The 26510-nt window shown below is 38.6% G+C and overlaps 1 protein-coding gene across 1 annotated transcript; it reads right to left on the reverse strand.

Annotated features, from left to right (window-relative positions):
- Nucleotides 1-9451: 9451 nt before the first annotated feature.
- On the reverse strand, nt 9452-26355 carry LOC143024865 (uncharacterized). Its single transcript, XM_076184200.1, has 4 exons — nt 25750-26355; nt 24862-25048; nt 19336-19494; nt 9452-10503 (listed from the first exon to the last, which is right to left on the reverse strand). Exons 1-4 carry the CDS (start codon nt 26245-26247, stop codon nt 10271-10273), a joined length of 1077 nt encoding a protein of 358 aa, XP_076040315.1. The 5' UTR covers nt 26248-26355; the 3' UTR covers nt 9452-10270.
- Nucleotides 26356-26510: the final 155 nt, after the last annotated feature.

The following is a 26510-nucleotide window of genomic DNA, read 5'->3' on the forward strand; positions in this document are numbered from 1 at the left end:
TTATTATTATTATTATTATTATTATTATTATTATTATTATTATTATTATTATTATTATTATTATTATTATTATTATTATTATTATTATTATTATCATTATTATTATCATTATTATTATCATTACTATCTTAAAATGTAATGCAAGTGTAATCATTATTTGGGAATGGGTGTTAAGAGGAGATTGTATAAAGGGGTGATTGTGCCGACAGCACTGTATGGGGCAGAGACATGGACCGAAGAAAGGAAAAGTTTAAATGTGTTTGAGATTAAATGTCTGAGATGTATGGTAGGGATTACTAGACTGCATAGAGTGAGAAACGAGAAGGTGAGAGGAGTGGGGGGTGGAAAAGGAGTTGGGAGATAGTTTTGATGAAAGCGTATTGGTATGGTTTGGACATAACGGAACGAATGAGTGAGGAAAGAAGTGTGGAAGGCAGAGGTGGATGGAGTGAACAGGAGGGGCCGACCAAGGATGAGATGGATGGATGAGGTAAAAGGGGCGTTGGGAAAGAGTGGGACGTCTGTTGAGGAAGGGGAAAGATGGAGGATAGGTGTGAGTGGAGAATGGTTGTGTATGGATGATGCTGTGATACTTGGAAAGGAGTGAGTTGGGGATGGGGGTTAGGGAGTGGTTATGTGTGGATGATATTCTGACTCAGCTTGAAGGGATTTCTCCCCGCCTTCTCTTTTTCTGCATGAGGGGACGGAAAGGGGGGGGGGTCGGAGATTAAATGAAGCTGTCTTGCTGTGGATGTACTGTGCCTTGCTGCATTGCTTCTGACCCAGGGCAATTGGAGAGATGCAGGGTCTTAACCTTGCGGCGGTCCCGAACATTTCACATATGAAACAGGAGGTGGTGTCCACTTTATGAAACTCTGTTAGGAGTGGCGGTGCCCAGAGGAGAGCAAGAAAGTAAGGTACCCCTCGACCCCAGGCGGCGCCATAGGGAAGAGGGTGTGCCTTCAAGATGTTGAGGGTTGCCTCGGAAGGGAAGACGGTGAGATGCCACGTCAATCCTTCCGAAGTGAGTGGCGGGCTGAGGCCTAGGCAAAAACTGACATTGGTTCTGCACCCTAGCAGGTAGTGGGAGAGGGGCTGTTGCAGCGCGGCACCACCAAATTTGCAGCACTCGTGAGTGTCTCTTCCCGCGTGTAACACTTCCCACCCACAACGATGGCCATGGCGGAGCCTGTGGACAAATAGATTCCGTCCTTTTACCGGGAGACAGGTGGATGGCCTTGTATCGAGTGACGAGGTAGTGCCACAGTGCTGATTCCGAAGTATGAAGATTGCTGGTGTTGGCCTTGATCATCAGTCTGGCCTCCTTGATGGTGACGTCCTTGATTTGTGTGATCGTGGCTGCCAGGGGCAGCGTGATTCTGCTGACCCTCGTCGCTGCCTTGGCAGCAGCATCCGCAATAGTGTCCCCTGGAATCCCAATGTGACTGGGGATTCAGTGAAAATTTGCAGACCTCCCATGCTGGGAACTATTAGCTTTTTTGAAGTTTTCGATAGTCACGACACATGCAGAAAATTGTGTTACAATTTAATGCAAATTCAATAAAAATCCTACGTGGGGCAGTAGGTAGAATTCTTGACTTAGATGTCCTGAGCACTTTGTTAAACATTGCACAGTGTCCGAACCTCTCTTTACTTTGGCGGACACAGAGGTGCAGCAAGCCAGCGTTTCAATACTAGTTAGTGTAGTCCAGCTAATCACACTGGTTTCAGAGTACATCAGTGGCCAAACCATTCCAACACACCCATAACAGTATATGCACATCTCACCTCATAACCATACCAAGCTAGATTAAACCACCACTGCATAATTCTCTACAGGATAGACAAGTCTTGCATAGGATCATTGCATTGAATCCTTCCTCAAAACATCCTTTAGTCCAAAACGCATTCCAGTTAAAGTTACCAACAAAAATGTTCGACTTAATAAAGAAAAGAACATAAACGCCACACATATTTCATCAACAACTTCCACCAAATGATTTTTAAAAGATATCGCGTTGGGCAAGGGTGGAGACGTTGGATCGCACACCGTAGTCAATCAGCTGACTATTACCGACTATAAAATTAATAAGGAAAGTGTTTTAACGGGTTAATCGAGCAGTGTTTTACCAACACCTGCACTGGAAATTTTCTCTAAAGTCGACTTGAATTAGCCAACACAAAAAACTTAGGTATATATAGAATCATTTGACCAACTGTAGAATCCACCCCCACACGCACACACACACCGATGTACAAAGGTCCGAAGCGCTCCTCCGTTGCTCCGCGCCGTCACTCAGGTCATGGTGTATATATATATATATATATATATATATATATATATATATATATATATATATATATATATATATATATATATATATATATATATATATACATACATTTTTTCGTTCTTTTCTGTTTTTAACTCAATTTATGGTTTAGGAACATTAATAGTTAGGCGAGGATAGGGTAGGTTAGGTTAGGCTATGATAGGTTAGATTAGGTTAGTATAGGTAATAATAATAAAAAAAAAAACGTTACCATGACCTGAGCGACGGTGTGTGCTTGAGTAACGACGCAGGACGACGGCGGAGTACACCGGAGCCCCACCGATCACCTCGCGGGTGGGGTAGGGGTGGGGAATTCTACAATTGATCCCAATCCTTCATTGTGTTGCGAAACTTTATTTCGAATATAGCGTCAAGCTATTATCAAAAGAAAAGAAAAAAAACTGAGGGAATATGTTTCAGTGTAGTCGTCATTCTTCTTAAAAGGTTACATCCAACTAAAGAATTTCTCAAACATTGATCTCGACTCAATCGCCCTCTCAATATAAGGCCAATTTGTACGTTATCCAATGAAGCTTGCTGACGTGATAACAAGATGGTCACAGTAGCAGAATTAAATATAAGTTTCATGTTATCTTTCTACTTCTTTTTTCTTGGGTGTTTTGGAAGCTTATTTAGGGTGATGGTAATAAACAATAAGGTTTGCAAAATAAAAGAGAAACGTTGGCCTTATTTTTTTTTAATATGCAGGTTCAATCGCATGGTGACGACTACGAATTCAGGACATTTCAGCTTCAGACAACTCGTCGCCAAATTTGTAAGACATTTTAGAAATAATATAGGTGATATTCTAAATATTACATGGACTAAGCAATCTGTTTATATGTGAAATAATATGAAATGATCATGGTATCTGAGGGTGAGAAGCCATACTAATGTGATATCTTCAACATGAATGTGTGTCATGCTCAGTGAGTATTAATGCAATATTATTTCTAATGTGATTGTGAGTCACGTTATGTGGTGTATTGTCGAATCTATATACAGTATAGTGTTTATCATCAATAGTCCTAAAAAAGGCACTGGTTTTGTGTAAAGCAATGCTATATGCTGTTGCCTAGAGCTGTTGCATAAAATGTTAATGTAGTGGTATATCTTAAATGTTAATGTCATGCTATTCACCGAGGATCAGTGAAGCAATATATCTATTGCGATTGCTTTACTTGGATTATGAAGGTGTAATATGCTACAGAATAATAATAATGATAATACATATCATATATACATACCAAAGGTTCTTTCTCCCTAACAAAGGAGGTAGATAAAAATCAAAGGCATAAAATCCACTCCCAACCATTCCATCCCCACATACTCCACTCCCATTCACCCTACTCCCTCACTCTTATCTTGGCTCCTCCTGGATGACGGGTCATCCCTGCATCTTGTCCACTGCCCTGGGTCAGAACCAGTGTCACAAGACACAGCACATCCACAGCAAGGCCACTTCATTAAACCGGCAACCCCACTCTCCGTCCCCTCATGCAAAGGGGAGAAGACGGGGAGAAATCTCTTCGGGCTGCGTCAAATTAATTTTTCATACATAATCCCTCACCCCCCCCCCATCCTCCACCCACTCCCCCTCATGCATCACAGCATAATCCATACACAGCCATTCTCCATTCACCCCTATCTTCTGTCTTCCCCCGTCCTTCCTCCACAGACTTTCCCCTCTTTCCCAATGCCCCTTTTACCCCATCCATCCATTTCATCCTTGGTCGTCCCCTCATGTTCACTCTTTTCGCTTCTGCTTTCCACAACTCTTTACTCATTTTTCTTCTCTCATTCTTTCCATGTGTCCAAACCATCCCAATACTCTTTCATCAACCCTATCTCCCAACTCCCTTTCCACCCCCGTTCTCCTACTCACCTCCTCATTTCTCACTCTATTCAGCCTAGTAACCCCTATCATACTTCTCAGGCACCCCATCTCAAACGCATTCGAACTCCTCCTCTCTTCCTCTCTTATGTCCCATGTTTCTCCCCCATACAGTGCTGTCGGCACAATCACTCCTTCATACAGTCTCCTCTTATCATCCGTTCCTAAACGTCTATTTCTCATTACACTTTTTAATCCTCCAAGGCATTTACTTGTTTCTCTCAAACTATATTCTACCTCCACCTCCACTCCTCCCTATCCTGCCACATTCGCACCCAAGTATCTAAAACTATCCACTTCCTTCAGTCTCACTCCCTTAATACTCACCTCACAGTCTGCTGCCACTTTCTTCACTTGTACATCTCATCATCTTACTTTTACCCACATTTATCTTCAATTCCTTCTTTTGCACACCTTCCCAAACTCTCTCACTAGTTTTCTTAATCCCTCCTCTGATCCAGCCACAAGTTCAGTGTCGGCAGCAAACAACATCTGGCTTATCTCCCACTTTTCTCCATTTTCTTTAACCATCTCCAATCCCCAACCCACTACCCTTGCATTTACCTCTCGCACCACCCCACCCATACATACTGAACAGCCAATAGGACATAACACATCACTGACGAAGTCCCACCTTTACCTCAAATTACTCACTCTCTCCATTTCTGATTCTAACACAAGCTCTACTACTCTCGTAAAAACTCTTGACTGCTCTTAAAATTTTTCCTCCTATCCCATATATCTGCAATACCTTCCACAGTGCCTTCCTGTGTAACCTGTCGTAAGCCTATTCCAAATCCACAAAGGCCCAAAAACATCCTTACCTTTTCCTATAGCTTTCTTACATATCTGTCTTACCACAAAAATAAAATCTACGCAACCCCTACCTGTCCTAAACCGAGACTGTTCCTCACCAATTACTCCCTCTGTTACTTCCCTAATCCTCTCCATCAAAACCCTCCCATAAGCCTTCTCATCTACACTCAACAAGCTGATCCCTCTGAAACTACTACATTCACACTTGTCCCCCTTTCCCTTGTAAAGTGGAACTACACAGGCACTCATCCAGTCCTTCGGCACTCTACTCAATCTTAAACAAACATTGAATAACCTCACCAGCCAGTCCATCATCACTTTACCTCCTTATTTTTATGACATTCTGCATGGCACCCATCCAACCCAGTTGCCTTACCTGCTCTCATCATCTTAACAACTGCCTTCACCTTATCTTTCCTTATTTCTTCTCCGTTTTCCTCATTCATCATGGTCATTTCCTTAGGGCTACCCACTGCAACTATCTTTCCCTCCCTATCCTCCTTCACATTTAGCAACTCCCTAAAATACTCTACCCACCTTCCTCTCACTGCTTTCTCTTCCATTATCATCTCTCCATCTGCACCTTTTACCTTTTCTTCTCTACTTGATTCGCCTCCTCTTCCTCTCTTAATTTCTTTCCAAAACACTTTTTATTACTTTAAAAAAATTCTGTCATACTCTTACCCCATTTCACATCTGTTCTCCTCTTTGCCTCCTTTATCTTTACTTCTCTTTTCTTTTCTTTGTACATCTCGTATGATTCTCTCGTCCTATTTTGTAACCAAACTGTGAATGTCCGCTTCTTCTCTTCTACACTCTTCTTTGCTTCCTCATCCCACCACTCACTACCCTTCCTTCTATTTCCTCCCGTCTTCGTTGTTCCACACACCATGTTTGCACACCTTGTGACTCCCTCCTTGAACCACCCCCATTCCTCCTCCACTCTTAGTTCTACTCTATCCTTCACTCTCTCCCACTCCTCTCTCAGCTTCTTGTACTCCTTCTCTTTTTCTTTCTCATTTAAGCAGTTTACTTTAAGCACTTCCCTACCTTGTGTCCTTTTCCTTTTTCTCCATCTATCCTCCATTCTCAACTTTAATAATAATAATAATAATAATAATAATAATAATAATAATAATAATAATAATAATAATAATAATAATAATAATAATAATAATAATAATAATAATAATAATAATAATAATAATAATAATAATAATAATAACAAAATAAATAAATTAATAATAATAATAATAATAATAATAATAATAATAATAATAATAATAATAATAATAATAATAATAATAATAGTAATAATAATAATAACAATAATAATAATGATAATAATAATAATAATAATAGTAATTAATCAATAATCTTTCTCACTTTCTCACCCTACGCCTGGTAGGAATAATCCTGTCAGCGGCAGCTCTTCACTAGACTTCTCCATGCGTCTCTATCCTCGTAGGTCTCTTTTTCTTTCACTTCTGGTAAGTTTGTGTCTCTTCTTTCTAATGCTTCTTCAACACCTTTAATCCATCTGGTCCTGGGTCTCCCTACTGGTCTTCTACCTGTGGGTACCCATTCCAGCATTTGTCTTGGGTACCTCCAATCTTCCATTCTCATAACGTGTCCAAACCACCTCATCTTCCACTCTTCTATTAAATCCAACACTGACATCACTCCTATTTCCTGTCTTATCCGCTCATTCCTTAATCTATCGCGTCTTGTCACTCCTCTTATCATCCTAAGGGCTCTCATTTTGGCTGCTTGAATGCGACATTTAAATTTGGTGTTTAGGGACCAGGCTTCACTGCCGTATGCTAACACCGGTCTTAACAGAGACATAAACTGTCTTCTTGCATTGAAGTGGGATGCTTTTTAATAATAATAATAATAATAGATCTAAATTGTCTACCTAGTGAACGTAATCAGCGTCGAGTTGTCTGTAGCCGAATTATCCGTTATGACGACCAAGGTAAAACGAATACTATAAGGTACGTTGAGCACCTCCCCCCCCTTCCGCACACCTCCACCGTGACGTCATAGGAAATTCAGAGGGGGAGAGAGTGAGAGGTGAAAGAAAATGTAAACTTTAAAGAAAACCATCTGTATGTATGGTAAACTTTAAAATTACACTATGATGTTCACATAATACTGAAATTATTCAGTATCACTTTCTTATCCTCAAATTATCAGTATCTGAGATATGACCGCCAGGAAAGTTATAGAAATGTTTTCCATGCTTTCACATTAGGTGGATTATATTAATATGACGAGTTATTAGATGGGATGACATGTCAATATATATGTTGTTCAGGTAGCCTAGATGAGGAAGATATTATACTGCTGATACACACTAGCTGAATATAAACCCAGTAGTAATGACACATAAAAGCATCATATGGTTTTTATTATATTACATTTTGGATTTACGTGGATTTTATATGTAGACCTTTATCTCCACCAAGCTCAGTTATGTTTTAACCGGATTCTTTAGTCTGTTTATTTGCAATTGAATGAAAATTTCAGGGAATGTTGCTAATAAATAGTTACTTTCAAAATGACGGCTGCATACATATCCAGATGACCGAATATTGTGTGTGCCACATAATTCAATCCATTTCTTTCTATGTTCTTTATCTTTGGGTAGTGAAAAGAAATGTATATTTTTATCACCTTTCAGTCTAACGGCATTGCACTTCTGCACTATACAAACTGTTGGCATTTTTATATGTTATTTTTCTGCCTTAGCTACCCCTTTAATCAGAAGATGGAGCTTCGCTCCACACACTGGTGAGTGACTGACAGCTCTCGACTAGCGGAACCCTGGTCTCGATATTTACGTTGACGTCATCATCTACCTGCGCAGTGGAGAGGTTTTCTGGCTCTCCCTCACCCCCCGCTAACGTACTTTACAGTATTCGTTTTACCTTGATGACGACTATCAGTAGTTCATTCAATGAACGAAAAAAAAAAAAAATCTTAGTGGAGGTTTTAAAGACTCATATACTGCAAGTCAAAGTTGTCTGATTCACTTAGACACTTAAGTGATAGGATATAACCTCTCCCAATTTTTTTCATCTGAGTTTGTTACAAAAATCCTTAACGGTTTAATTTGCCATTGTGGGAATATAAAAGTAATATCTGCATTCTTTATATGAAAAAGTTGGGTGGCACTTTTTAATATACACTGTTTTAAGCCCCAAAGAAGAAAACATGAGTGAATTATATATATATATATATATATATATATATATATATATATATATATATACACACGCATATATATATATATATATATATACACACATATATATACACACGCATATATATATACATATATGTATATATACATATACATATATATATATAGACACATATATATACATACATATATATATATACACACACACACACACACACACACACATATATATATATATATATATATATATATATATATATATATATATATATATATAAGAGGCAAAGATCAATAAGATTAAATTCCCACAGACGACCGCTCCGAAAACAAAAGAAAGATGACAGTGTCTCGATTTTTAATCTAAATCATATACAGGTGGAAAAGTATAAAATAAATATAGTTCCATAATATTCCAATGGAAGGAAAGAAGGAGCATACAGGTTGACTCTTGCAAAAGATAATTGCAAAGAAAAAGGGAGAGACGTTTCAGAAAATCTGATGCTCGTTGTCTCCTAAGGTGTGAGGCAGACGGAGATGAAGATCTCAAAATCACTAAGTGAGGCGATCCTCCTCAGACGTAAGATTCTTACTTCACTTAAAGGGCGAATTATTTTGGAATCAGAAAATGTTGAGTGGCATAAAACACATTATTTCATTGGGACTGTTTTTGAAACAGTTGAGGTACGATGTTTTTAGTTGGATTCACTAAAAAGGGAGAGAGCGGTAATATTTAGACTCGAGTATATGAAGGAAGGAGTTAAATGTCGTTGAAGAAAATATGATGGTTGTTCCGTAGAAGATTGTTCCTAGTGGGGAAACTCGGTCTTGGTAGTGTTGCAATAGGTTTCACTTCCCAATGACATACGATATAAAGGTTTGGTGTTCGTAATGATCTTTATATGGAACTTAGATGAAAAATATGTCTAGAGAATGACGTGGAAAATGTAGAGCGGTATTATTATCATAAGAGTGTATATGGGACGATGTACGGTCAAGTATGTCAATAATGAATAGGAAAGAAAGACTAAGAGGTTGAAAAGAGCACATGGCATACTAGAGGGAATTAGAATGAAATTAGAATAGGAGAAAAGCAATAACCGTCTGCAATAGCAATTATAGAACATTTAGAAAAAAATCCAGAAATCAGAAAGCAGAAGGAATGATATCGTAGAATAATAGATTGAAAAAAACAACAACAGATTATATCAAGTGCTTTTATTATGTCCTGCACAATAGCATAGATCTTACTAAGATATCGCCAAAGGATTATCAAAAATCAGACTGAAACAATAGAGCTCCAGTAATGTCTTTACACAGAAGTTCATTTGCAGAAAGAGGCTTCATAATCGTCCTATCAAAAATAAAATCGAAAAAATGTCTGATCAGGAAATTAAAGCTATAGGATGGCAGATATAAAGCTGAGAGCGATCACCCTCATTTGGGACAAATGCGGGCATATTTTCAGTATACGGGATAGGAGCAAGTTAACAGACAAGACACAAAATAGTTTGCTCAGGCAGGGAATCCGCACGAAAACACAGTATTTAACCCATTCAACTCCGATGACAAGATGTCTTGTCATTTGGTAAAATAAAACAAAAAATCATAAAACACCAAAATGTTTGATCAAACACCAGAAAAATATGACGTCAGTCCTCGCTTCGCTGCGAGCGAAGCGAGGACTGACGTCATATTTTTCTGGTGTTTGATCAAACATTTTGGTGTTTTATGATTTTTTTGTTTTATTTGACCAAATGACAAAGAATCTTGTCATCGGAGTTCAATGGGTTAAGACCGAAATTCGTGTGGAAGACATAAGCCAAGATGGAGCTATCTGTAAAAAATTAAGAAAATACAACCACACACACACTTTTATATATAAGTGTGTGTGTGCATTTGTATGATTCCAGAAATGCACAGTCATTTGTAATAGCTAAGAGATTTCAAGTGCGGAAGAAGTTGTTATTTCACAGAACTAGTATTTGGAAAATTCATACTGTATCTAGGATGAAAGAGGACTTATACAATTTCAATTTGTTTCTGACAAATGAAGTAGTTTTCATGTTCGCATTCATAATCTGTAGGTCGATAGCCGCTGTGGGTACATATTTCTAAGCAGTCTTGTTCCTCCTTATCGCTGCCATTCCATCTGAAAAATTCCTTAGTGTCGATATCGAGTGGTTTTCCGTTGATCCACACCCAATTACCTTCCTTTTCACTATCTGTCGCACCAATCCACACATCATCTTCAACTGTAGAAAAAAATAATAAGACTTATGAGGTAAACATGAACGCATGATGTAGGATAACCCGTGAAGTCTAAAACCTTCAGATATCTATGATCCTGAAGATTTTGCAAGGGTACCCAGTCTGATGAAAAGATTAAATAGTACAGTGTCTTAACCCAGCATATCCCAACCGTTATTAAAGTGTATCTAATGTTAAGAAGACTGCAAACATACAACATTAATACAATTTTCCAGTTCCAGTAACTGAACACAGATATAAATTCATCATATATTTCTGCGCAATTATTGCATTAGAAAACGCGTATATTTCGAGTCTTCTGTAACTTCTATAGACATCATGATTTCATGTATTCATGAGTCTCATATGTTTCACATACGAGATGAATTTACATTTCTATCTTGTTTATTTCGTTTAGGTAGAAACCTGTCTACACTGAAGAAAGTTTTATACTGTAAATGATTATTCCACTCCTAGAATTCCACCTTTTCTTTTTTCCTCCTGTGGCGGGAGTTCGAGGATATCGCATGCGCGTGCACACACACACACATATGAGCTCTGAGTTCTCTTCCGGGAGGGAAATAGATGTCGATCACGAGTCCAACACGTGATCCAAGACCATGGCGAATCGCACACACACTCAAACAACGACAGGCGATCGACAGTCGACGGGCGATGGTTTTGCCTTTTACAGGCAAAGTCAGATAAAAATATTTGCCGATTGGATGGGCAGGGGAGGAAGCAACGCTATTCAGGGTCACAGCAGAGGCAAAATATTGCTGGTCCCAGCTTTGGAAGAGAGTCAGGGAGGGATACTATACTCGTTGCATTGAGAAATGGCCGTTAGGGCCGGGGGACTGGGAGTTCCCCTGTCCTGCCACATATAATTATTTTATAATTTTATTCTATATTTTTATAATATTGCCACATATAATTATATTATAATTTTTTGTCACACACCACCACTGAGGTAAAAATTAAAGCAATGTTTTCTATACAAAGGTTTCGTTTCCTCGAGTCATAGACATGGCATATGAGCAAGAGAGAGCAACGTTGCCGCTACATCTATTCTCTGGCCCCGCCCCCCTCACACTGCATTCAGTGTGAGCCGTGCGGGCCGTGTTATCTGTGGAGATGTGGCAACACCGGGAATCTCCTAACCCCGCCTTAGCGGTCACTTCTCGTTGCGCTGACTATAGTGACTTTTCGTCTCTGTCGTCGCTCATGATAGAAAACAAAGATAAAAAAAATAATTCTAGTTTGTTTACATTACAAGGTGTTGCCTTTTTGTTGCATTTACGCAAATAATGATAAATTTCGAATGTTTTCAACTAACAAAGGTAATTCCGTTGAGGAATTTGGTCAATGTAGTGTTAGGGACCAATTAGAAGAAAAAATAGGTTTCAAGTGGAATGCAACTCTTCCATGGTGGCAAGTGAAATAGCAATTAAGTTTAAAATAGAGGTTTGATTACCACCCATGAGGCAAGATTATATGATCTAGAAAAAAGAAAAAAGAAAAAGAAAATGAAACAAGCCTGGCTCAGAAAGCAGACATCAAACAAAGAGTGCGAAATGAAACTTTGACAAACAAGAGAAGAAAAAAAATCTCAATACCATGGAATAAAATGAGGATAGCCCTAAATCAAACTGTGATAAAAGAGATACAGTAATCTTTCAAGGAGCAATAGAGAAGAGATAGTCTAGAGGGAAGAGTGAAAATTACGAAAAAAAAAAAAATCTCTTGTCAGAGATATAGTTGACACAACAAGGTGCGTTATACTCTTTATCTGGCGAGAAAACCCAATCACCTTATGGAAGTTACGCCAGAAATAGAAGTTCCAAAAAGGTTAGGGAAATTACCTCTATGATCTAGGGAAGGACTCGGATGTAACAGATCAGACTGATAACATGTTTAGTTTAGGTCAATACAAGAGGGATAGCACGCGTCCAATGAACATGAAATTCAAGTCACAAGCCATGACAAAGTAATCAGCAAGTTAGCGAGAGAGAATTTTTTTTTAAGAATATTTCAATTAGGAAAGATGATAATGAAGAGGAACGAGCAAAGACACGGAAGCCCTTACAGGAAGGCAAAGTCAAAAATGAAACGAGGACGAAAAAAGGAAAACATCTATTTTATATTATATTTGTTATTATTTGTCTGTTTATTATATTTTATTTTATTATTACTTATTATTATTTATCTGTCCATTCATTATCATTTACTATTTACCTGTTTGTTTATTATTTAACTTTACCTATTTATTTATCTTATTACTATTTATATTATTATTATTTTATTGATTTATTTATCATTATTTTTTTTCGCATCCTACCTAGTTATGGACCAAAAGGTCTCCTGTCGGTATGCTCCTCTTTTATAACCCTTTGTAATCGTTTGTGTTTAAAAATCAGGAAGATAGTATTGCAAAGGAAACACTGCAAGGGAACTTAAAATAGCATATGCTAATGTTGATGGTTTACTATGGGCCAGGTTTGAAATGGATGACTACTTAAGGATAAACGAGCCTGATATTCTAAATTTCGGGGAGACCAAACTCTCCTCCACCAAAAAAAAAAAAAAAAAAAAAAAAAAAAAAAAAAAAAAAAAAAAAAAAAAAAAAAAAAAAAAAAAAAAAAAAAAAAAAAAAAAAAAAAAAAAAAAAAAAAAAAAAAAAAAAAAAAAATATCAATAGTTGGGGACCTGTTTACTTATAATGGATTAATTATTATTTTTCGCACCCCTCTAATATAGACTGGCCGTTGGACGTTATAACCATTTCTTGTAGCATTGTTGTTATTGGGTGACTTTCTGAGTAAAAACGATGAACCTGTCCCACAGAGCCCTGATCACTCTTCCAAGTTTCAATCCTCGTGCTTCTTCCCATATAATATTGGAAGTCTTTCGGATGGAAACTGCCTGAGGCTTCCGTTTGGTAACCCCTAATCGGGACAGCCACAACGACTCTTCAGATGCAAGATGTCTGAGGTAGTCTCCGACCACATGGGAGAGAGAATGAAACTTTCCATTTTTATTGTTACGTGTTGCAGACCCTGGGCAACGTTACCCCCATTTAAGTTTAGTCTCACTTCAGTGTGCCCTAATCCTGAGTGAATTAAAAAACATTGAAAGAAGAATTTAACCCTGTTGCATGCTATAGGGATATTAAAATGCTCCCCTTATATGCAACAGTTGCATAAGTGCAATTTGCTCGCCGGTTGCATTCCACACGAAAATGTGATTATGTGAAATCCACGGGGTGGAGTGACATGAATTTACAGCAGTCATTATTCTTGCCCTGTGGGTTAGCTGGTCTTCTCCATGAACATGTTTGGTCAATAGCAAACCGCATATTTGACGTCACAGTTATCACGCTCTCTATCGGTAATTGGGCAAACTACCAAATGCCCGGATGATGCGGACAAACTCGATGCCTTTTTTTTTTATGAAAAGAAAGGTACCAATGGCGACATGCGACCCATTTCCATTTTTTTTCTTAGGACATTGAACGTACTGACATTTATTTCAATGTTCAGTTGAAGCGTTAGTGGAGACAAGGCCAAACTTATGGAAAGGTACAGTCTATTTTCCACGGCATCATAAGACCGGTCTGGTCTTTTCTCTAGCATGTCTAGGCTTCGTTTCAAGTTAGTTTCTCCATGGATTGCATTGCCCAGTCATTGCAGTGTTTCACTGTTTTAAGACTTTCGATGTTATACTTTATCAGCTTTTATTTTCATAGCGATCCGCACAGTCCCTAAAAATAGAAATAAACATTGCTGTGATATCAGATGTTATTGCGCGGGAAAATCCTTTGCGGACAAACGCCTCCGTACACTATTAATTTTCTTGTGAAAAATATCCACATTTATCGACTATTTTGACGGATCCGACTTAATTCCACTTTTCAAAATGCCACCCACTAAATACTGCTGCTATGGATTCTGTCATAGTGACTCACTTATGAGGATGGACCGCATATGAAAGGTATTATTGAAAATGTGTGCAATGGGTTCGAGCGTGTGGAAGAAAGCAAGATCTAAGAATATAAGGTCTAACCACTTCCGACCGAATTTCGAGGGAGTTGGCGCAGCGGGCCCGTGAACGTCACCTGGCTGTTCAAAGTGGGGTTCGCGGGCCCTATAGCTGTCAGTTGAAGCTGGCGCGTCGTTCGGGAATGACGTTACCTTCGCTCGCACCGCTCCACGCAATTAGTTATATTCTGACAAATATTATATAAAATATATATATAAATATATATAAAATATATATATAAATATATATAAAATATTATAGTTCCTGTCTATATATATGAATATATAATATATATGATATATAATATATGTATATATAATATATATATATATATATATATATGTATATATATATATATATATATTATAGTTCCTGTCTTCCTTGGCGTTTCACAGTTTTCTTCAGTGTTTCACAAAGAGAAAATGGACCCAGCCTAATGACGTCAGAAGCTGCGCACAATAATTCAAACGGTCTGACCTGTATATTTAGACCTTGGAAGAAAGGGTCACTGAGAACGTGAAAAAGACACATACTTATGCAGCAAACACTTCGTAGGTGAATCTGGACCGACTGATACCCACATCGAATTCCTACCCTCTCAAGCCCAGAGCAGGTTAATCCATCAATCACTAAAACAGTACAAAGTTGTCCAATTCAAATTCAAATATGGTTTATTCATTCATTGTCAACTACAGAGCTTCAGAGGCTGCCGAATCCACACTGTGCCTCCATGTACAGTGTAGCGTTGAAAGCTGAGCTAAGTGTCCACGCTGATGTCCACAGATGCTATTCTTATCTATATCATTAGATAGTTCCTATCATTCTGAATATTTTGAACCCCATACACAAATACCGGAAATTAACAGTAACGTCAGTAGTGATTTTTAGAAAGTTTGTGTATTTTTGACGGGAACTGCCGTGCCACAAATTCACCTAACCTCTCATTATGAATGTCACGGTTCAAAGTAGCTCTTCCCTCATATCATCAAATCTCGCACTTATGCTCTTGATATTCCATAAGCAGCGATGCTGCTTCAGTGACTCTATGAAATATTGGGTGCGTCTTCTCGTTCAATCAAAGGGGCTAACAGAAGTGGCTACGACGGAGAGACTTGTTTTGGCCTTGTTTCCACTTTTTACTCCTAGACACCCCAACCAACGGTTCAGATGAATGTTGGAATAGCCGTCAATAAGACCTGTGGGAAAAGGTCGCATGTCCACATTGTTTACTCATCAATGCACTGAGATTATCCGCAACTTGGTAGTTTACCCAACTGCCAATAGAGAGCAAGGTAACTGTGACGTCAACATTGCGATTTCCTATTAAAAATACTACAGGTCGCAATCTATGGGGGCCTATTGACGGCATGTTATGCAATGTACACAGACTACAATAAATTCAAATTCAGTCTTTATTTGTTTGATTAGGCATGTTAAGCCAGCGGAGTCATTCAGTTGCCAGAAGGATTTTAAATTTGTTTCAAAATAAGCATGGTCCTACATGTACAGTATATGTCTTGTGTATGTATGTACTGATTTCCTAGACCTAGTTTGCCAGTAAATGAGTGATTTTTTTTAAATTTGATTTTGATTTTTCAGGGTGAAATCTTGTGTTGGAGCAGATACTCACACAGCATTGGTCATAACAGTAGACAATGGTAAATGGTACGCAAACAAGGTCAACAACGTGCAGAGAACTCCGTCAACCTAATAGTCATAGTGAATATTGTCATTAGGCCTATGCCTAACCTACCAATACCATGTCAGCCTAAGCCTCTGTAGTTGACAATGAATGAGTAAACCATATCTGAATTTGAAGTGGACAACTCTGTACTGTTTCGATGTTCGATGGATTAACCTGCTCTGGGTTTGAGAGGGCAGGAATTCGATGTGGGTGGTCACCAGTAGGCCCAGATTCACCTACGAAGTGTTTGCTGCATATGTATGTGTCTTTTTTCACGTTTTCGGTGGTAAAATCCTTCCTTCCGCACGCTCGAACCCATCGCTGACATTTTTCCAAGTCCAAATATGGTTCGGGAAAACGGATCCAAGTAACATCCTTCATATGCGGTCTATCTCTCATAACGTGAGTCACTACGACATAATCCATAACAGCAGTGATTAGTGGCTGGCACTTTAAAAAGTTAAAATAAGTCGTATCCCTTCAAAATAGCCTATAAATGTGGATATTTCTCACAGGAAAAGGAATGGTGTAGTGAGGCGCACAGGTTTGTTTGTCCGTATGGAGTTTCCTGTGCACAATAACTGGTGACGTCATAGCAATGTTTGTTTCTACTTTTAGGATCTGTGCGGATTGCTATTCTTACCGGAGTCCTATATATCGGTGGCCAATCCCACCGCGTTGTCCAAAACACCACGATGGTATTGTCATCACCTGACGTCAAGTAACCAGGAAACAGTGCATTAGCGCCAGGAATAAAGCTAACAGAGCTTGCTAGGACGGTAACGAATAGAAGTGCAGAGGCAATTATTAAACTCTATCTAGTGATAGTTAGACCCATCTCTGACTATGCGATACAGTTTTGGTCTCCGTCCTACAGAATGGACATCAATTCACTAGAATCAGTATAGAGAAGAATGAACAAAACGATACATGGACTCGGAAATTTGCCATACGAAGAGAGGCTTAGGCACCTTAACTTACACTCTGGAAAGACGCAGAGTGCGGGGTGATCTAATAGAGGTGTTCAAGTGGATCAAAGGCCTAATCTACCAAAATCAAGGGTGATGCAAAAAAGGTCATCATATAGAACAGGGCAGGACTCGCAGTAATGGTTATTAACTGGACAAATTTAGATTTAAGAAGGAAATAGGCAAGAATTGGTTTACTAATAGCGTGGTCGACGAATGGAATAAACTTAGTAACCATGTAGTAAGCGCTGAAACTATCAGTTGTTTTAAGAAACGATTAGACAACTTTATGGATGGGGATGACAGGTGGTGATGGATACGGAGCTGCCTAGTGTAGGCCTTATGGTCTCTTGCAGTCTCCTTCATTTTTATGTTCTTATGATATACATAATCTACAGGACATTTACATTTTTTTTAAATGTCACAATGTAAATCAATATCAGAGAGCCAATCTTTTAAACGGGAGGAAATGACGTTCAGAAATTTTGTGAAATAAATGCAAAAGATAAAGAACTTTGAGAACCACTGGTCTGGACTTCAGATTAAACAAACAAGAAACTATGAAAACATAATATCTTGAAAACTATGAAAACATAATATCTTGAGCAGTTATTTATGTGCATATGCATAAACAAAACATTTTCTATAGAAGCATATAGCAAGTTCACCATTTCTATATATATGCAGAAACGTTCGTTACATAGTGGATGTAAATTATAATGAACACATAACAATATCAACTGTTGGCTGCGGTGCAGAGAAAACGCTCGCGGGTATCAGCTACGCAGGTCTTCAAACGTCAAGATTGAAGTCCTTTCGAAAAGTACAATCCCAGCCTTGAATAACTGAGTTCATGACGCAAAACCAAATAAAACCTAAAGCTAAATCACCTGATACCAAATTTGATTTCTTTGTCATGGTATTTGCTTCTAACCATCGTTGTAGTCTGAAGTTACGGTCACACTTGCTATTGTTAACACAAGATTAGCTTTTGTTTGTCCTGGCTTGAAAGTGATACGTGCAGATGTTTGGTCACATCATTCGCCAAGTCCGCAAGCGGAATCAGTCGCTATGGAGGAAGCACTTCTTGGATTCTCTCTGTCCACAGTTACTCTTGCCACTAGTTTTTTAGCCAGTGAAGACTCAAAAACAAAAAAAACAAACAAAAAAAAGTGGAACGAAAGTGGATAAGACCATAGCTAGCAAGAAAAGACATAAATACTCGTATGTAGGTTACGCTACCCTTGAAGACAGCCGTGGGTTATTTGACTTCCACCGACTGCACGTGAATAATTTCCAAGACTTCATGCTCACTATTTTTTTCTGAGACTTATGGTAGCCTCATGGGACGAATGAAGTTGGCATGGCATGTTTTCGGCCTTGTGAACACAAATTTGTTTTGATCGCATACCACCGAGATCATACGAGAACTGAATGGTATATTTCCATCCAATCAAAATTTATATTTGTGAATTTTCTTGTATTGTTGTCTATTTTTTTCTTCTTCATAAGTCCTCAAAAAGAAGTGGAATATATATTTTAGCTTTATATATGCTGAATAAACGATAGTTTCTTAATACCCCTCACTTGTCAACTGCTATCGCTAGCAACAGATGCCAGGGTAGACTGCAGCGAGAATCAGTAACGAGTGCAATGCAAATGGCTGGCCAATCGAGCCGTATCGCTGGATCCAATGATTTCATAGGCTAGTGTGACTGAGGCTTTATGGTGCTGGGAGTGCCACAAAGCGCTAGCTACGTCGGGTATTATATGGCCGGACCAATTCAAATCCGGTATTACCTTAACATATATATAAGAAATCAGAGAAGCTATCTTAAGATAGATTGTCGCATCTATACGGATCACGTAAAAAAATATGTGTGAAATCATGCACAGGAAAGGGATCAAAATATCAGGTATATAAGCAAATCTCATATACAAGAAAAAAATTGATAAACAAATAAATAAACAGAAAAGGACTTAAACGAGTATAAAAATATACAGTGAGTATTACAATTCTTAGACAAGGAGAAAATATGTTAGTAAAAATGATATTCTAACGTTTTACTCCAAGAATGATATTGTTTACATCTTCGAAAACCTAATCAATATATCATAACGATAAAACAACAACAACACAAACTTACGATTAAGAGAAAGAAGCCAGTTTACAAAGTGTTTGTAGTCTCGCGGGATGACGAGATCAGCGTGAAGTTCTTTGCAAGTGTCTCTCGCTTTCTGCCACGATAATTTGGTGAAAGGCATATAATAGCAGCCGTCGCCCTGCCACGAGAAAGGTGGCAAACCTGCAAAATATATAAGTATATAATAAAGGTAGCGTATATAAAAAAAGAAAGAAAAAATATGTGGAGGCAATTTAACATTATCTAACGTGACAGAAAACGACTGAAGTAAATAAGTTTATATATAAATAAACAATCAAATGAATAAATGAATAAGTAAATAAAATAATGAATAAATAAATAGGTGAATAAATAGATAGATAAACGAAATAGATAAACAGGTAAGTAGGTAATTTAATTAAACATATAAACTATAGACATCAAGGGCTTTTTCCCTTTATACGGGAGGTGGCCAATTAGATAAACATATAAACGAACAAAAATAAATAGATAAACAGATGAATGAATTCGCAGACATACAAAAAAAAAAAAAAAAAAAAAAAAATCAACAAATTATTTAGTAGATATTACAGCATATTCCATGACAGTTGAGACTAACCAAAGAATGTCGATATGGTTTGGGGATATACAGAAAACGGGCGAAGAAAAATAGCAAAATGAGAATGGAAATAGAAGTGGATGGAGGAAACTTGAGAGGAAAACTAAATATGAACAAGTTCACTCCATATATATATATTTTTACACTAAAGAATGTGAAGAAATATTTTCCATATAAATGAATAAATGTATAGAACATCTAAGGAGATAACCAAAACTGGAGCAATACATGAATTCAAATTTAAATACGACCAGAACTGGGCGCGTTCCTCGGTGCGTTCCGCCTTAGTTTAGCCTCGGTATAGTATGTGGCCTACCTTTTGGATGTGGCCTACGAAAAATTTCTTTGGTATAGTATGTGGCCTACTGGACTTTTATTTCGGCATGAACCTGTCTCTTAAGCTTTAATAGTTTGGGAATGCTAACCGAGACCAAATTAAAGCTGAACGCATCTAGGAACGCACCGAGGAACGCGCCCAGCCTTGAATACGACAATTGATAAGTAGAGATTTAGCCAAAGTTGAAGATAGGTATGATTAATTGGAGAATAGGAAACGAGACTCCAGGAGCTTGCTCCTTTCCTGGATATTAAAATTAGGTAAATACAGTTAGGTAACTACGCTATTTCTGCTAGCCTTTCTTCACTCCACGGCACGGTTCGTTTTGACCACCGCCAGTCTGCCTTGGTAGTTTTTTTCCCACTTGATATACATACAAACACAAACACACACACACACATACACACACACACACACGTGCATTATCTTTAACAATATCCATTCCCCTGCCCATTACCCTCGCATTTACCTCCCATGGCGATATGACAACCCTGACGCAGCCCCATCTTTACCTCAAACCACTCCCTCTCTCCATTCCCAAGACTAACACTGCCCTTAACAGCTTTTCCGCAATACCATATATCTGCAAAACCTCCCACAGTGCCTTCCTTTTCCAAATCCTTCAAGGAAAAAAATTGTCAATGACTTACAAATCTGCCTTTCCACAAAATGTGATCCACGCATCCTCTACTTTTCCTAAACCCACACTGCTCCTCACCAAAGACCCCCTCTGTTCCTCTCCTGATCCTCTTAATAAAAACTAAAAAATCCCATAAGCTTTTCCAACTACATCCAACAAAATGATCCCTCTAAGATTACTACAATCACATTTTCCCCTTTGCCTTTGTAAAGCGGAACTATACAGGAACTCCTCCAGTCCTCCGGCACTCTACCGTCCCTTAGACACACATTAAACAACCTCATTAACCAGTCCAAAGGAACTGTACCTTCCTTTTTCATATACTACGCATGACACTCATTCAACCCAGGTGCTTTACCAGCTCTCCTCATTTTCAAAGTTCCTTGTATCTCATCTTTTCTAAGCTCTTCCACGTTCCTCCCCCACCATCGTCATTTTCTTTGTGCCTCCCACTGCCATAATCCCTCCCTCTTTATCCTCCTCCACATTCAAAATCTCTCTAAAATACTCTACCCATCTTCCCCTTACCACCTCCACATCCATTAACATATATCCATCTGCACCTTTTACCTTTTCCTCTCTGCCTGAATCATCTCCCCTTACTCTCTTAACTTCCTTCCTAAACATATTTTAATAATTGAAAAAAAAAATCTGTTATACTCTTTCCCCATGTTACAGCTGCTCTCATTTTTGCCTCCTTTATCTTATGTTTTACTTCTCTTCTCTTTTCTTTGTACCTCTCATGTTTCCCGAGTCCTATTTTGCAATCAACCCCTAAATGTTCGCTTCTTTTTTTCTACTAATTTCTTTATTTCATCATCCCACCACTCACTACCCTTCCATTTTCTCCCATCCTCCTTGTTCCACATACCATCTTTGTACACCTTGCCAATTCACTTCGTCCTTGAAACATCCCCCATCTTCCACTCCTACCTCTGCTCTATTCTTCACCACCCCCACACTTCTCTTAGCTTCTCCTGGTGCTCCTGCTACTTTTCTCTCTCATTTAAAAAATTTACTCTGATACTCTGAGTACCTCTCTTCCTTGTGCCTTTCCCCTCCTTTCTTCGCCTATCCTCCACTCTCAACATACCTTCCACCAAAAAATGATCTAGAACTCTTCCTATTCTTCCTTTGGATAACACTACGTAGTCCATTAATGCCTTGTCAATCATCCTTTTATCCACCACCCTTTCCCACGTGTACTTATGTTTGACTTTCTTCTTAAAGAATGTGTTAAGTATCATCAACACTTTTTCTAAACACATTTCCACCATCAACTCTCCAGTACAATATATACACAGTGTATATATATATATATATATATATATATATATATATATATATATATATATATATATATAATATTACTTGTGTGTGTGTGTATATGTTATTATAGACCATGGGCTGAAATCTATTGTTTCCAAATTTGCTGATACAAAACTGTGCAGAATAGCAAAGGATCATTTAAACCAATAAGATATTCAAGAATGTTTAGATAAACTACAGCCATGGTTTGAAAAGTGGCCAATGAAATTTAACCTAAGTAAATGTAAGGTTGTGCACACAGGTAAAGATAGCAATAAGTACGATTACAAGTTATTTGGAAATTCGTAAACAAAAGTGGATAGTTCTCAGTAAAAATCTCAAATAGTCTAAGCAATGTATTTCCGCCTCAGAGAGAGCAAACAAGATTTTAAGGCTGATTGCGCGATCTTTTGATTTTAAATGTCCATCTGTCATTAACATACATACATACATACATATACCAAGGCTTTTTCCCCCTTCCAAGGGAGGTAGCCAAAAAGGGAAAGGCATAAAAACACTCCCACCCATTTCATCCCTAAATACACTCCACACCCCTCCCACCCTTCCTCTCATCTGAGCACCTCCTGGATGACGGGTCATCCCTGCACCCTGCCCACCGCCCTGGGTCAGAAGTAGTGTCGCAAGACACAGTACATCCACAGCAAGGCCGCTTCATTTAATCGGCGACCCCCCCTCTCCGTCCCCCTTTGCATATAAGGAGAGGACGGGGAGAAATCCCTTCGGGCTGCGTCAAAAATTACTCACACATACTACCCCACCCACCCCACCCCCCCGCCCATTCCTCCTCATGCAGTCACAACATCATCCATATACAACCATTCTCCACTCACCTCTGTCTTCCGTCCTCTCCCTTCCTTCCTCAACAGACATTCCCCTCTTCCCCAAAGCCCCGTTCACCCCATCCATCCACCTCATCCTAGGACGTCCCCTCATGTTCACTCCCTCCACATCTGCCTTCCATACCTCTTTTACTAGTCTTTCTTCACTCATTCTTTCCATGTGTCCAAACCATCCTAATATTCTTTCATCAACCCTATCTCCCAAATCCTTTTTCACCCCTGTTCTCCTCCTCACTTCCTCATTTCTCACTCTATCTAGCCTAGTAACCCCCACCATACTTCTCAGACACCTCATCTCAAACACATTCAAACTCCTTCTCTCTTCTTCTCTTATGTTCCATGTTTCTGCCCCATACAGTGCTGTTGGCACAATCACTCCTTCATACAGTCTCCTCTTCGCATCCATTCCCAAATGTCTATTCCTCATTACACTCTTCAAACCACCAAGGCATTTACTCGCTTCTCTCAATCTACATTCTACCTCCACCTTCACTCCACCTTTTCCTGCTACACTTGCACCCAAGTATCTAAAACTATCCACTTCCTCCAGTCGCTCTCCCTTAATGTTCACTTCCAGTCTACTGCCACTTTCACCCCTTGTACATCTCATCACCTTACTTTTACCCACATTTATCTTTAGCTTTCTTCTATCACATACTCTCCCAAACTCTGCCACCAGCTTCCTCAATCCCTCCTCTGACCCTGCCACAAGCTATATAAATCCCTAGTCCACATTTGGAATATGTTGTTTCCGTATGGCCACCGAACCTCAAGACAAGGGCAGATAGGAAAGAGTACAACTGCGGGGCACAGGACTTATTCCAAATATCAGAAATAAGTCATACGGAGATAGACTGAAACTAATTAATCTATTTTCCCTAAAAAAGAGTAGATTCGGGTGATTTGATACAATTAAGATTCTAAAGGGAACTGACAAGATCAAAAGTGACGAAATTTTCACACTGGATGCGAATCAGACAAGAAATAATGGTTTCAAACTGTCAATAAGTAGATTTAATTTGGAGGTAGGTAGAAATTTTTTTGCCAACCGTGTAGTAAATGAATGGAATAAACTTCCTGTAAAGGCATTGCAATGTAGCACAGTTCGAAGTTTTAAAAACATTTAGACAAACACCTAAGAAATATGCTGTAATGCCTGCCATTTATTTTACTTTATCAATTCATTTATTTATTATTGTTTATTATTATCTTTTTGTTTACTTTTCATTATTTAGTTATTTATTATCTAAATTTATTATTATCTATGTTAATTTATTACTATCTATCATTTACCTTTATTTATTATTTATCATTATTATTTTTTATCTATTTACTTATTTATTCATTCTATTATTATTATATTATTTCCACATTTGACCCAGTTATGGACCAAATGGTCTCTTGTCGGCATGGTCTTCCTTTGTAATCTTTTGTGTACGTTTGTGTGTGTGTCTGTGTAATTCACCATGGTCTTTGGATCACATGTTGGACTCGTGATCGACAGCTATTTCCCTCCAGGAAGAGCTCAGAGCTCGTATATGTGTGTGTGTTTGTGTTTGTGTGTGTGTGTGTGTGTGTGTGTGTGTGTGTGTGTGTGTGTGTGATTCACCATGGTCTTGGATCACGTGTTGGACTCGTGATCAACAACTCCCTCACCAAGTATGCACGAACTATACCTTGATGAAATGATTAATCAAGACACGTCTAACAGTGCCTAGTGATTGTATCACAGTGAAATGGTAAGTTACAGGTAATATTTAAAAGCAATCGGAAGCTTAGAACTTACAAAGATTCTTGATGACTTTGGCGATTCTGTTGATGTCAGCTTCAGCGGATGCCATCCTCGAGCCAGCATCGGAGACCGTTTTCTTCAGATCAGACAGTTTACTTTCCAAATCCTCGACGTTGCTGTTGATCATGACGACTTCGGTCGTCAGACTCGAATGGGACTTTGTGATGGCGTCTGCTACCATCTGGATAACCAAGTTAATTCAGAAATGCATTGGCATAACAGATCGACTAAAACAACGTGAAAACATTCTATTTTCCCTTACTGTGTTAGTGGAAACAATTTGAATAATATTTTTGGGGTCGATATACAGATTAATCGTGATTACAGTAATTCTTTTTTTTTCTTATCTGTGAGCTGGGGTGCATAGAAATTACAGGATATGATAGCTAAACATAAAAGAACACTTGAAGGCACACGCCCCCATCTCCACATTTTGGAAATCATAACAAATCATAGAAAACAAAAAATCGACCCGGATCGGATTACGTTTTACATTGGTTGGCACTATAGACCTTGTTTAAAGTGTTCCCATGAATAATAAGTCCCAACCCTGTCACTTAGTAGTGAAGTAGCTTCACACTATCTTAATGAAACTTCGGTTAGTCAAAATAGACTGGATAAAGTAACCCTCCGTATTAGAGAAGTTAATCGGGGCTCAACAAACGGAATCTGAACATGTTATGAAGAATAAAAGAACAGATTGCCAAGTTATAAATATCTTATTTCTTAAAAAACACAGTGTAAAAGTCTCCCTCATTCAATACTCAGGGGAAAGCATATATGTGGCTCTTGCTGAATTATAATTATCTATCTTTTATTTCTTGGAGACTCAGTGTGAAAGTTTTTATCACCCGAATCCTACGACAGACACCTATACCTCACCTGTGGAATTTCTTCTTCTTTGACCTTTATATTTCCCAAGTTCTTGCCGGCAGTGTCGATTTTTTCCTTAATCTGCTGAAAAGATGACTGTAGGGTAGAGGACTCCTTTCTTAGACGCCTGATTTCCTCTGCTGTATCACTCTGTGATTCTGCATACTTCTCCAAGGAACTACTGATGATTGCGTTGTATGAGTCCGACAGTTTGGTGTTCAGGTCAAACGATTGTGCAGTTACATTCTCCATGAAATCTCGCGCCATGGATTCGACCTCCACGAGTCGAGTTTGGAGCGTTCCTATTGAATCGAGATTGCGATCTAAAGTCCACTTAACGTCGCCAACTTCGCTACAGCACTTTACTTGGTCAAGAAACTCCTGGGGAAAACAAGGGGGCAGGCCTTCATTGTCGGTGGCGTAATTTATAGTTGCGTGACTGGTACCAGCAAAAAGGAGAATCAATGGGAATAACAACAGTTGAGAATATGTTGCCTTGAGGTCCATTTTGCAGTCACAGTTATGTTGGCACGAACTGTGCAAGAAACTGGTTCTTCACCGTGCAGGGACGTTAATCCAATACGACGGACAAAGTCCAACTGTGTACAGACGACGGGGTGCGTTCCTCTTAACGGATGTAGGCCCGCGCACGCGCACACATTCTGTCTGCATCCTGTAAGTTATCATTCGGGTGCATCTGACTCACATACATGATACTGATGAAATAAAGAAAATAAGGATACTTCAGTAATAAAAGGACTAAACGAATG

Source organism: Oratosquilla oratoria, chromosome 4, assembly GCF_046742065.1.
Source record: "Oratosquilla oratoria isolate Oo_2021 chromosome 4, ASM4674206v1, whole genome shotgun sequence".
Classification (NCBI taxonomy): Eukaryota; Metazoa; Arthropoda; class Malacostraca; order Stomatopoda; family Squillidae; genus Oratosquilla; species Oratosquilla oratoria.